Source organism: Archocentrus centrarchus, chromosome 18 (assembly GCF_007364275.1).
Source record: "Archocentrus centrarchus isolate MPI-CPG fArcCen1 chromosome 18, fArcCen1, whole genome shotgun sequence".
In the NCBI taxonomy this organism is placed as follows: Eukaryota; Metazoa; Chordata; class Actinopteri; order Cichliformes; family Cichlidae; genus Archocentrus; species Archocentrus centrarchus.
Genome location: NC_044363.1, coordinates 16,351,612 through 16,365,117, shown reverse-complemented (window position 1 = coordinate 16,365,117; position 13,506 = coordinate 16,351,612). Strand labels below are relative to the sequence as shown.

Below are 13,506 nucleotides of genomic sequence, written 5' to 3'. Positions count from 1 at the left end.
ATTTATACACTGAAAATGCACCATTTAATCATCATCACCATATGATAATTAATTGTGTAATTGCTCTTGGTCATACACTCCCTCCACATCTGTATATTTGATATTAAGTATGATTCAATAGCCAAAAAAGAGACTTAACATAAAACAAAGTTTATATTTTTACAGTGTTTTAAAGAAAAACAGAAACTGCCCAAAACAACAATTAGATTATACTTATAAAGACAGCAGTCTTGGTTTGTGTGAACTGGACAGTCCTGATGGATTCAAGTATTGTTTCAGTCTGCCACTGGTCACAAGAGTGTGTGTGTGTGTGTGTGTGTGTGTGTGTGTGTGTGTGTGTGTGTGTGTGTGTGTGTGTGTATCTTTTCATACAACTTTTGGTAAAAAGTGTGTTTCACAAATCCCCCCCCCCCCCCCCCCCCCCCCCCCCAAAAAAAAATTGGATTTTCATTATCTAAATTCATAATTGCATAATTAAACAGTAAATATGCCCATATGATGCTATTTTCCTGATGCATTTTTAAGTTTCATTTCAGCAAAATGATGTAGCATGACCACGCCCACTGTAGTAACTGGAGCTTTCCTAGCTCCTGAAGGTTCACATATATTAATTCTCATGTGAGAGTCGAGTACTGAATTGTTTGCAGCACCTTGCCTATCTGCATGCAATCTGCAGCTCAGTCCTCGAGTTTACAGAAGAACTACTGAACTACTAAGAGTCAGGTGAGGCAATTTGAAATAAAGTTTTGCTGTTTATCTTTTGTTTCTGCTTCTAAAGGCATAACTGTAAGTATGTGATCCAGAATTAAAACAAGCAAAGTGATTCATGTGATTATGACTCACTGGGTGTGTCAGGACTCTCATTGTAAACAGCCAAAAAAATAAGCTTGGTTCCAAATGCCTATCTAACAGCATATGACATAAAAAGCCTGAAAGAACAGAAATGTAAATGATATTTTTGTCCACAGAGATCATGTCAGCTTTGAGTTTCCTTGCTTCATTGCCAGAGGATCATTTCCTCTGTTCGATCTGTCTGAACGTCTTCAGCGACCCGGTCACCACACCTTGTGGTCATAACTTCTGCAGGACGTGCCTCAGTCAGCACTGGGACAACAGTGAGTTATGCCACTGTCCAACATGCAATAAAAGATTCTACGTAAAGCCCGAATTCTCCACAAACACTGTCATCGCAGAGATTTCAGTCCAAATCAAGAAGAGGAAGGTGGAGACGCTTGAAAACACCGGTGCGCCGGGACAAGTGAAGTGTGACGTGTGCACGGATATAAAGTTCAAGGCCCTGAAGTCTTGCCTGGTGTGTCTGACATCGTACTGCGAAGCCCATCTGGAGCCACACCAGAGAGTTCCCTCTCTGATGAGACACAAGCTGATCGAGCCGGTGGAGAATCTGGAGGAGAGGATGTGTGTGAAACATGAGAGGATAATGGAGGTTTTCTGCAGAGATGATCAGCTGTGCATCTGTCAACTGTGCAGTGAGACAGACCACAAAGACCACGAGACAGTTCCTGTTGAAGAGGAGGCGGATCAGCAGAGAGTAAGGCAGTACTGAATTTTACTTTGTTACTTTAAAATTATGTTTTAAATTAATCTCCTACGAGAATGCTGCACCATAAATGAAGAAACGACTGCTTAATCCCATTTTATGTTTTTAAATGATATATTTTAGGAAAATATTGACTCCCAAAGGGCAAATATCAAACTGATGATTGAGGAGAGAACAGAAAAGATAAAGGAATTTACTGAGTCCTCCAAATTATGCACTGTGAGTATTAAGGCAAGTTTTCCACATGCAAAGTTTGTCACTTTAATGTTAACCAATGATGTGGTTTTCTTTATACTGTAGGTAAAAACAGACCAAGTGATCACAGACAGCAATACGCTATTCAATAATCTAATAACTCAAGTACAAGAGATGCAGGCCAAACTGAAATCAAACATTCAAACCAAACTCAGAAAGTCACAAGACAAAGACAAAGCCATAATTCAAGAGCTGCACGAGGAAATCACAGAACTGCAGAGGAAACACTCAGAGCTGGAGGAGCTCTCACAAAATGAGGACCACCTCTGGCTTCTACAGGTAAGCAGCACAGGCCATGAACTGCAAACATCTCATAGTGTTATACATTTACATTATGTAAAAAGCCAAATGGGTGCAACAAATTTATGGTATTTGCACATCTTTTTTCCATCCCTTTGCATCTTCTCCTCACTCACCCCTGCCCCGTCTCCAAAAAAGGGCCAACCAAAAATAGCCGCTACTCACCATCATGTCCTTATGAATCATTTCAGACTCTGAAGGCTCTGAGCAATATTAAAACCTCCAAGGATTGGTCCAACGTCAAGGTTTACTCAGACTTGTGTGTGCAGACGGTGAGGAGAGCCATGGCTCATCTTGTGCACACTTTCAAAGTAGAACTGAAAAGTGCCACAAACACGGGTAAATATCAGCAGCATTTGTCTTGCTTGTGAAGATGTTTCTATCATTTTGTACATTTTCTCAGTTTGCATGCTTCTGTTTGTAACTTAGTATAGTAAATTTTTTTTTTTTTCACTCTGATTGTTGTACTGGCTGCTGTGCACAAATAAAATTCAATTCTTCTGCAGTGAAGCCAACAATTCAGCATGTGCAAACACCAAACAACGCAGAAGCACATTTAACATCACTGCCATAAAAAAATGTGCTGCTCTTTGACATCTGCTCTGAAAATATAGCCTCCTCCAGTTGGATGAAAACTCTTCATAAGACATATAACTAATTTCAGGGTCTTCAAATCCACTGGCCAGTAGGGGTCTTTCTCTGTGGTCTTTCTCATGTTTTCACCAGGCCTGTACGGATGCACCCTGGGTACTCTGGCTTCCGCCTGCAGTCCAAAGTCAAGCACGTTAGGTTAATTGGTGATTTCTAAATTGGCCATTGTGAATGAATGGTGTCTAGTGACCTGTCTAGGGTGTACCCCACCTCTAGCCCCATGACAGCTGGGATAGGCTCCAGCCCAACTGTGACCCTAGATGGATGTAGCCTTCAGGTCTGAAACTCAACACAGTCAATGCAGAAGTTCCTTAAACCTTTCATTCTTTCTAATGACCAGCAGGGGGCAGCTGCCTCCAGCTGCAAAAAGAAGTTCAGTTGAAGTCCATGGGAAAATGACCTCTCACCCAATGTATGACCTTTGTAAACTGTTTCCTGAAGAGTTTGTAATCTCAGTCTCTACATTCGCATTTTATTGAATACATTCATTTTCAGTTCCCATAATAGAATCATAAAGCAGGGAGTGCTTTGTGGCAGGTGACCTTGTGATTGAGGTTGCTACCCTTTGAGCTTGCAGTGTCCCTTGATTTCTCAGTCAGATGCAACCTTCAGTTATAACATCCAGTTTCAAAACACGGCGATGATGGTCAAAATGCTCAGCTTAGGGCTTCACAATGGGACTTCACTGACAAATGTAGTGACATCGCAGCAGCTATGTCCATGTTTTACATACAGTCCATGGTTATGATTACACCATAATCATATTTTCACATTTGGGCAGAGGTAACACAGCTATTTCACAATTTTTGGGGATAAATAAATTAGAGCTTATCTAATTTTATCCTGGCACTGCATGTTGTTGTTCTGGTGTATCCACACTAGCATATTATTGATTTATGCTATGTCAGACAAAAAAAAAATGAGGCCAGCTCAAGTTCAATCCCAGCTATGCAGCTGTTTGTGCATTAATACTCATAACCTGCTGCTCTTTCAGCTGTTTTGTTAATGCAAGCGTAATAATGAAAGTTTGCAATTTGAGACACCATGTTTTTATAAGCTTTACCTTACTGTGATGTTGTCTCCTTTTAGAATTGACCACAATGAGACAATATAAAGGTGAGATCATAGATTTTATAGATGTATGTTTGCTTCTCAAAATTAATTACAAGGGATGACAGCTCCAGCTGAACACATTTCTTTGTATCGTCTTTTTAGAATCAGTCACCTTTGACCCGCTCACTGCCGGCGAGGGCCTTATGGTGACTGAATTTGGGAAACGTCTGAAATACTCCAGCATGGCAGCTAGCCCCTCTTCATCTGACGACTTTTGGAGGTTTGACTGTCCCATGGTTTTGGGGATGAAGGGCTTCACCTCTGGCCGCCACTACTGGGAAGTCCAAGTGGGCCTGAGAAACAACTGGGATGTGGGTGTTGCCACGGAAAGTGTAAACAGAATAGGGAGGGTTGTTCTGAAAAAAGAAAATGGATTTTTTGCCATAGGGAAAAGGGGGTTTGATTATCATGTTCATTGCACAGCCTACACAGTTCTCCACCTTTGCCCTAGGCCGAGGATTATAGGAGTTTACCTGGACTATGCGGAAGGCAGGGTCTCGTTTTATGATGTGAATGAGAAGTTGCATATTTACTCTTTCACAGGGGAGTTTTACATAGAGAAACTCTTCCCATACTTTTATCTGCACAGTAAGGCAAAGAAATCTGAGCCTTTGATTATCAAGGATTCCCTTTATTTCTAATTCACTTCCTCTGACAGTCAAAATGTGAACTTTAATGATAGTAACAGGTGTAAAGTCAAAACTTAGGGCTTTTCTAAGATAATAAAAACAACCTTTCACCCCACTGCACTTAAGCAGATGAATTGCTCCAGAATCTGACCATCAATAAAGGTATTCGGAAATGATCAATTTAAAGTTAATAATTACCTGCAGATTGTAGTTCCTTTTGCCTGTTTGGCACATTGCAACTAGGGATGGCACGATACCACTTTTTTATGTCCGATACCGATGTTTTACATTTGGATATCGGCCGATACCGATATAAATCTGATATTTAAAATTGATCCAGGCATTTAAAAACATTAAAAAAAAATTTTTAAAAAAAAAGAAGTCAACAGTCTCTCACACAACAAAATCAAAGTCTTTTAGTTGTCCCACATACAAGACTAAGGACCAGGGCGGACAGAGCTTTTTTAGGCAGTGGCACCAAAGCTCTGGAACTGTTTACCACTCCAGCTCCATTTAGCTGACTCTGTGGCATCATTTAAAAAATTGTTGAAAACTTTTCTGTTTAACCAGGCTTTCTGGTTTCTGACTTTATTTTTATTCTTTTTCTTTTAATATGGTAATGTTATTATGTTTTTAACATAGTGTTTTCTGGGGGTGGGGGGGGGTGATATTGTGTTTTAATTATTGTACAGCGCTTTTCTGTCTGTGAAAAATGCTATATAAATAAACTTTACTTACTTACAACAATAACTATCACCTGAATCCTGTTGCTTATGTGTGAGAAGGTGATGCTTATGGCATGTTGCAAATTTCATTAGGGCTGCAACTATCGATTATTTTTTATTATTTGTGTATTCTATTTATATTGATTACCCAAGTAACTGGATAAGAAATACTTTTTTCATATTAACAGTTCATCTGGATATTTTAACTTCTGTACTGCAGTTTTTCCCTGTGTGAAACAAACAGGGTGGATGGAGCAGCTACAGTTCTCTTTTCTTCACTTACTGATCAGGTGGTTGATAAGAGGATCTCCAGCTGTTTCCCAGTAAAGGTTTAATGGAGGTTACAGGGACGAAAAGGCTTCTTTTGGACACTAGAAAAACATTTCCTTCTGCTCCATCTGAGCGTGCCGGCTCCGCCTCTTTCCGCTTGTGCAGACAGACTGCACGTAAATCAGCTGACTGCTGCTGTTGCGTCATCAGTGTTCACGTGAAAAACTAGGGGCTGTGTGAGCGCAATCTTGTAATGCTTTATATTTACAAGCATTCTCCTAAATACGTTTCTACTGCAGGTCTATATTTAGTCACAAATCAGGGATTAAAGTATCAAAAATATTTTGATGGGGAAGGGGTCCTTCCGGTACCTGACGGTCACCAGTGCTAATAGCTGCGCTCGCTAGCAGTATGTCCGGGAGCTGAAGTAGAAAAAAAAAAAATAACAGCTGATTCTCAGCACAGCGAGCACAACACACAAACAAGGCAGAGAGCGGTGGAGGCGGAAAAACATGTCAGCCATGATCGCTCAGTGTCAAAGGGAATCCGTCGCAGCGACGGAGGATCTGAGGGGGTTGTTTTCTAACTCCTGATCCCCCACTCCATTCCAGTAGGTGGTGGTAATGCAGCTCTAAGCTGGTTTGGTCAATCGCAAACCCACAAGAAGAAGAAGAAGACGACCGACCCCTGTAATGCAGCTAATGTGAGCGAAACGTTATTTAATGTATCGGATTACATTTTTTTTTATTTCTTTCCGATATCCGATCCAGTAATTTAGGCCAGTATCGGACCGATACCGATACTGAATATCGGATCGGCGCATCCCTAATTGCAACAGATACTGACATAAATCAAATTACCCATTATGATTTGCACCCACCAAAAATTTAGTTTATACCAGTTTTAAAACAGACTGGATTGATGATACTGGATTGTAGCTGGGTCAGGCAGCACGGTGGTGCAGTGGTTAGCACTGATGCCTCACAGCTAGAATGATATCTAGAAGGCCTGGGTTCGATTCCACCTTTGCCTAGACCTCTTCCTGTGTGGAGTTTGAATGTTCTCTGTGTGGGTTTCCTCCCACAGTCTGAAGACATGCAGTCACTGGGGTTAGCTGGGAAAAGAGTGACAACAAAGTAATTTAGGCATTAATTAGTATTAGTTCTATTTCCGGTCTGTTTCTTTCAGGGCTCGGCATACATTTGCTTTCACTTTGCATCCAGCTGAAAATAAACTTGAAATGCTTAAATAAATTTTTGGTTATTACACATCCTGTTTATTCAGGGGCACCGATATCACGTCACAGTATTTACACTCGAGTGTGCCTGATTCCGCTATCTTCACTTGAAAACTTCCACATGAGTTCTACTGTGTACAGCACCTTGTATGGTAGTGACCACAGCCTCTTTCATCTATAAAACAGAGGAACTTTATGGTGCCTTCATGTGCACCTTGTAAACTTTGGAAGTCTTCAAAATGCCAGCCAACACCAGCAGAATCTTGTCCAAGTCAGGCGTGAACATTGATAAAGGGCCAGAATTTACTTAAAATAAAGGCAAACAACTTACAATGTAAATGTGTTATCCACTGCACGTCACAAATGGTTTAGTGATGCTTATGGCACACACAATATGATACATTATGATATACATTATGATACTTATGGTAAACACATTTATTTACGCGTGATATATTTCATCATTATTGGCTTTTCTCACTAGGGTATGGGGCTGGACAGAGTGTGCAAAAATCCAGGAGGGCCAGCCCCTTTTCCAACAATAGGTGTGTCTGCATCTGCTTCAAAGCGAAACCAAGTGAGCAGAGTATAGCTCAGTGTTGTTAGAGCCTCAGGACAGACAAGCTGGCAGTTACAAGAGAATTGTAAGTATGTTTTATGTTTTTTTTCCCTTTTCTTTTTTTTTATTTAAAAGTAAGGTTTTAACGGTTACATTAGAGTGTTGTAGAGGAGAAGCACACAGCTGTGTGCTGACATTTTGACAAACTTGTTTACATAGTTGATAGGTCACGTAAGCTATGAATGAGTCATTTTCATTTTATGTACTGTTGCTCTCAGGAACAGGAGCAGAAATCCACAATCCAAAATATATATATATTTTACTTTGAGTACTGTATGTCTTTGTGACAAGTGTAGCCATTCATTTTTTTGTTAGGATCATAGAGAATGGTGATTGGTGGGAGGAAGCGATTTCCATATGGCTCTGATTTACATTCAGAATTCTTTCACTCTTGAATAAGCAGGAATTTTTTCCCCCTCCGTGTATGTGCAGTAATGGCCCATACTTGTCCATCCAGTATTGCGTGCATTTTTGAACAAACTGTTACAGTTGCATGTCAGTGCATGCCTATGTGGTGCTGCCCATAAGAAGATATGAGATCAGCCACCTGATGGAGTCAGCAGTTTGACTGACAGGACACACCTTTACTCTTCACCCTGTAAACTCATTCATTACCACAGCAAATCGTTTTTTTTTTTGACATTTCAGTCGAGTCCTTGTACCTGACCATTTTCAGAGCACTGATTTTTGTTTGTTAAGCCACTCAACGCTGACTTATGAATCTTTCGAGCATAAACAGACAGCTTAGCAAAGAACCAGTTTTATTTAGTATCTTCGGGCACTTTGTTACTAGCAGCCTGTCACAAAAAATCTATGAAAAATACCAAATACAGCACAGTTTGACAGGCATAAAGTAGTATTTTTGTACCAACAATGCGATCACCAAACAGGTATAAGTCAGTGTGTCCTTAAAAAAATCTGAGTTAACCAAAGTTCTGTACAGGCTATACAAAATATACACTATACATAACAGTCACTAAATCAACAATAAATATACACTAAAAATAATCAAATAAAAGTAAAAAAGACTGTGTTTGTATAATAAAAATCAGGGTACCTGCTTAACTAGACCTGAAAGCGAGTGAGAATGAGTAGGTTTTTAACACTATTTTAAAATGAAACTGAAAGACTTGGTGGCTCCTCGATGAAAAGGTAGGTTCTTCAAAATATATGAGCCTCCACTGAAAAGGCTTTATCAGCGCTGCTTTAAACCCTGGATCTAGGAATATTCAAGAGCAGTTGGTTCATAAATCTCAGTGCTTTGGTAGGCGTGTACAGATCTAAAAACTATCTACTGAAGCCTCATCAGAAATGGTCTCAGTGGAAGGGCGGCTGTCACGAAGGCATTCTGAAATAATGGAAACAGTGAGAAAAGGCTGAGGTATGGCAAACTGCGCAACAACAGGACTGAAAATGTGTGGCAACCGGTCTGATGGAGTAATGAATCAAAATTTGACATTTTTGCTTTAAACCAATTTGTACAGAGAGGAGAGAGGTACAACAACGAGTGTCTACAGCAATCTGTAAAATAATGGTGGCGGCTCTGTCATGGTGTGGGGCTGCATTCCAGCCAGTGGTGTTGGGTGTCTTGTGAAAACTGAAAATTACCCTCAGATTTTGATACACCAGGCAATACCATCTAGGAAAGTATCTGATTGGCAACAGCTTAATTTTTCAGCATTAAAATAATCCCAATGCAGTAAAAGCATACCTGTATAGAAAAACACATAGTGGAACACTATCAATCATGGGCTGGCCTCATCATTGAATAGAAGCAGTGTGGGATCATCTTGACAGAGAACAGAACAAAAGGCAGCCAACATCCAAAGCAGCACTTTAGTTAGAACAAACTGTGTTCTTGCCTTATATTCTGCATTTCCACGTATATTTCCACGTGTCATTAAATCGGTGCACCTAAAGAAACAAGGGGTGGCTTACAACTTCTGCAAAGTATTATATGTATCAAATTTTATTGATATAGTAACTAAAGGTGCCAGTTTTATGTATTGCACCAGAGTGGCGCACAAAGTTAGAGCCTGTAAAAACACTATTCATGTGATGTTTATAGTAATACTCCCAATAAGGCAACATGAAAACAATTTATACAAAGTAATCACAGACAGGTGTCATTGAAATTATGCAAGTGGCTAGCACACAGTGTTTAACAGCACCGACTAATGTTTGATCCTGCCAAGTGATACAAAAGATAAGGGGGAAAAGCCTCTTTTGTTTAGCTTGGGATCTCTTTGCAAATTTATCTGTTTAACTAAATTAATTGTAATGAATAAGTACAGCAATAAACATGGACAATTGCAAAAGCAGTGCTTGATGAACTGTGCATGTGCACAGAGCCAAAACTCATTTACAAACACCAGCCCTGACAATATAAAGCACCTTGAGGCAACTGTTTCTTCATTTAGCGAATATACTATAAATAAAACTGAATTGAATTAAATGCACAAAAAGTGGATCGCTGTTGTTGTTATGACTGCAATTCTGGACAGATTGTAACCAGGAACTGATTTATAAAACTGCAAAATTATGGTGTTTCTTTATGATACAGTATGTTTACTGTCTATCTGTGCTAATAAAACCTTCCTTTTCTCAATAGATATACTGTTTTAAATACACCTGTCATCATCACCTGTGTTAAAAGCACACTAAAACAGGCCGCAGGTTTTTGCACAGACACATAAAGACCTGATGTCAGACCCTCCTGAGTGCTGCATCTGTTTGGATGAGCTCACGAGGCCTGTGTCCCTCCCCTGCGCACACGTCTTCTGCTTGGGATGCATTGGAGAATACTGGAAAATCAGCGAGGCCTGCCAGTGTCCCCTTTGCAAGGCTTTCTTTCCCACCAGGCCACCGCTCAAAACAGACCAGACACTACAGACTGTGGAAGCAGCTGTGCCTTTAAAAGCTGGAGAGGTTCCCTGTGACTCCTGCCCAACAAAATGCCCCGCAGTCAAATCCTGCCTTGTGTGCATGGCTTCATACTGTGCCACACATCTGGAAGCACATTACCAGAGTGAAGAGCTTGGACGCCATCTACTGGTCAGTGTGGTGAAGAACCTGGAGGACTCTGTGTGTAAACTGCATGGGAAGAAGTTGGAGAGATTCTGCAGGAGTGACCGGGCATTGATTTGTGCCATGTGTGCGCAGACGGAGCACAGGAGCCACCACATAATTCCTATCAGCCTGGAAGCCTCAAAAACCAAGGTAAGTGAATTCTACTGCAGTGTAGTTAATGTCAACATTAGAATGATTTTCTTTGCAATTATTTTGCACTCCTTTTGTAACTTTTTAAAGTTGCAAGGTGCTTAAAGGTGACTATGGAATTTGCCAATCTCAAAAGTTGAATTCACAAGCTGAAGATATCCCATAATAACCTCAGGCGTTTGCTATGAATGTTGTTTAACAAAATTGTATCGTGTGGCTTCCTAAAAGAAATCAAACCAGCATATACAAGTAATCAACATAGCCGTCAAAATGCTTTTCACAAAGGAAATCTGCAGAGTTTGCAGCCACTTCATGTGCTGTCATTTTATTCATTCATTTATATTTAGCTCTGATCATATGAAACAAGAGCAAAAGCCACTGATATGACATAGTTTAGAAAAGATGTTCACATTTCATCACAGGCGATGATGCTCGCTGCTGGACTACTTTCTAATTTGCTCATTTTCATCCAAGTGGATTGAAGCTCTCAAGATCTCAAAGAAGATCGAGGCTTGTTTTGCATCAGATGGCAAAGTGGCAGAAACTAACATCAGTGATTAGGGAGTGGACGGGACTGCAACATCTGACAACCTTATGTGCACTTGATTTAAAATAGCCCAACAAAAGTGCGTCTGCTTTTTGTGAGCACAGCTGTGCTAACGCAGTGTCGTTCCACAGGTTCGTCTAAAACGGAGGGGAACAAAACTTCAGCAACGGATTCAAGAGAGACTGAGTAAAACTGAGAAAATCAAGCTCACTGCAGACCTCAGTGGAGAAAGTCCAAAAGTGTCAAGGCAAAGAAATAAGGAGCTCAAACAGCTGGAAGAAGAAATTGCTGAGCTCCGGAGCAGAAACGCTGAGCTTGAACAGCTCTTGGAGATAGAAGACAGCCTCCATTTCTTACAGGTTTGCTTCCTGGTAAACACTTTTTGCAGCATTAAACATTAAACAACAATCACTGATTTCAGTTTCGTCTCTCTTGTCCCTGCAGAGATCTGTACAGGCAGCTTTATGACTGGAGGAGCATGCAGATCATCATTCAACAGTTTTCTCTTGTTCATGGAAATCAGAAGATCACTATCATGCCTACATTTTGTTTTTTAAATTTAATATAAGGACACAGCCAATAGACTTTCTCTCAGTCTGAAACATAAAATCAATCTAATTACACCTCAGGCTAGATAGTTCCCAGGATTTCCAGTCATTGTGCCAATATAAGCTAAGCTAAGCTTAGCTGCTGCTTACATCTGACATTTAATAAAAAGGTATGAATGTGGTTTTGATGTATTACTCTGCCAGAAACACAACAAATGCATTTTAGAAAAGCGTGTTCCCAGTTCTACTTTAACTGCTTGTGATAATGTGAATTTTAACCATCCACAGGTTTACAGAAACTGTGAGCTTCAAAAACAGGAAACCTCAGGAATGCTGGACTTGGTTGTATGATTGTAACTTATGACTGGGTGGATGATATAATGAATAAAATGTAAAATAAAAATTATGCTTAGCGGTAGATGGGCTTGTTAATGTAAAACCTCAATTTCTGTGCAATAAATGTCCTTGTTGTGCAAGGGCGTAGGAATGAGTTTACTATTGGGGGGACACATACCGGAAACCTGACAGATCTGCAAAATCTGAGCAAAGCATAAAAAAATGCTATTTGATCTTTTACTTTCTTCTTTTTCAAATGTTTCTTGGAAAAATAGTGTCGTGTACACATATATAATTGCATGTATAATTTACACATGTATATGTTTTATAATGATAAGATGCGGGCAAACCACCAAACTAAATGGCTTGAGTCTTTTATCAAGCATAATGACCATGTCATTCCAGGGCTGTATGCTTACTTTATCAGGTGGCCACACTGATACTAGCAAGCTAAATATTTCAATAGCACAAAAATAATTTAGTAGCACACACAAGTGCACACAAGTTTGATATGTTTTATTGGTTGAAAACATTTAATACTGGTCAAAAATGCATTTATGTACTGTAGGTTGACTGTAGGTTAATTAAACAACTTTCTGACATGAAAGAACCCTCACCAATAATGTAATGAACAAATTATTCACTTTTTAATATCAACCTTAAGTAAAAAACAGATATTAAAATATGCCTATTCAGTTTGAAACTCTGTTTGTTTGGCCGGAAAGAAAAAAAAAATCTAATAAATAAAAATAAATATCAATAAAAATAATAACCAACAGATATAAATAAAAGTGATACCTCTCACATTTAATCAACAAGCTGTGTGCCTCACTGACAACAAAGTGTGCTGTTGCACTTTACAGCCCTGCATTTAATAACTGGCCAAACAGGTGCCGGAGCACACGAAGGGTTAAAACCATTGGCCTAGGCAAAAGAGCCAAAATATTTGTTCCGCATCTCATTTGCAGCCACAAACTGCTCGCAAATTGACTTCTTGTGCAGTAAGTGAAGTTTATCCTATATATTAAAGTAAACTGACAACAAGACGTTATAAAGAAGTCATATTCTTACATCCCAGACAGACCGTTCCGTTTTACCGCATTCAAAAGAGTTTCTGACTCCTGCCGATGTCTCCGCCTCCCAAACACTCCGTTCAGAGGGGTGCGGGGGAGCGCAGTGACATGACGCTATGTTGCGCCTTCAAATTAAAAGCGCTCCATTTCAAAATCAAGTATTTTTCTCCTCCGCCGGTGTACTTTTGGGGTGGGGCAAATGCGCCTGTCTCCAATATTGGGAGGGACACGTCCCCCCGTCCCCCCCAGGTTCCTACGCCTATGTTGTTATGTGATACGTGGGAACCTGCTCAGCACACAACACGCCCTGCCCTAACCACACAGGTGATTTGTTTGCTCGTTTGCATGCCTACTTGTCCCTGGAGTGAAGGATGTGAATGGCTGGGTTTATGAAGAGAAATGAAACTTAAGCACTGGGAGGAA

At 40.1% G+C, this 13,506-nt stretch overlaps 2 protein-coding genes across 3 annotated transcripts; both read left to right on the top strand.

Annotated features, from left to right (window-relative positions):
* Positions 1–584: 584 nt before the first annotated feature.
* Positions 585–4,786, top strand: LOC115797486 (E3 ubiquitin-protein ligase TRIM39-like). The gene is made up of 7 exons (XM_030754067.1): positions 585–723; positions 969–1,552; positions 1,685–1,780; positions 1,862–2,095; positions 2,308–2,455; positions 3,857–3,883; positions 3,983–4,786. The coding sequence occupies exons 2-7, from the start codon at positions 974–976 to the stop codon at positions 4,519–4,521; spliced, it is 1,623 nt and encodes a 540-aa protein (XP_030609927.1). The 5' UTR covers positions 585–723; positions 969–973; the 3' UTR covers positions 4,522–4,786.
* A 2,530-nt stretch (positions 4,787–7,316) lies between these two features.
* LOC115797409 (E3 ubiquitin-protein ligase TRIM47-like) lies at positions 7,317–12,342 on the top strand. Of its 2 annotated transcripts, XR_004021410.1 has the most exons (5): positions 7,317–7,385; positions 9,972–10,579; positions 11,258–11,485; positions 11,571–11,844; positions 11,963–12,342. XR_004021410.1 is itself a non-coding variant. In XM_030753987.1 (4 exons), exons 2-4 carry the CDS (start codon positions 10,064–10,066, stop codon positions 11,592–11,594), a joined length of 768 nt encoding a protein of 255 aa, XP_030609847.1. In that variant the 5' UTR covers positions 7,317–7,385; positions 9,972–10,063; the 3' UTR covers positions 11,595–12,340. The 2 variants fall into 2 exon arrangements, 1 of the variants encoding a protein (XP_030609847.1); XM_030753987.1 differs by having other exon boundaries at positions 11,571–12,340.
* The last annotated feature ends 1,164 nt before the right edge of the window (positions 12,343–13,506 follow it).

Coding starts and splice junctions, on each gene's coding strand:
- LOC115797486 (XM_030754067.1), top strand. CDS start 974: ATGTCAGCTTTGAGTTTCCTTGCTTCATTGCCAGAGGATCATTTCCTC. Junction 1,781..1,861: donor AGTCCTCCAAATTATGCACT/GTGAGTATTAAG, acceptor TTTATACTGTAG/GTAAAAACAGACCAAGTGAT. Junction 3,884..3,982: donor CACAATGAGACAATATAAAG/GTGAGATCATAG, acceptor TCGTCTTTTTAG/AATCAGTCACCTTTGACCCG.
- LOC115797409 (XM_030753987.1), top strand. CDS start 10,064: ATGTCAGACCCTCCTGAGTGCTGCATCTGTTTGGATGAGCTCACGAGG. Junction 10,580..11,257: donor TGGAAGCCTCAAAAACCAAG/GTAAGTGAATTC, acceptor GTCGTTCCACAG/GTTCGTCTAAAACGGAGGGG. Junction 11,486..11,570: donor ACAGCCTCCATTTCTTACAG/GTTTGCTTCCTG, acceptor TTGTCCCTGCAG/AGATCTGTACAGGCAGCTTT.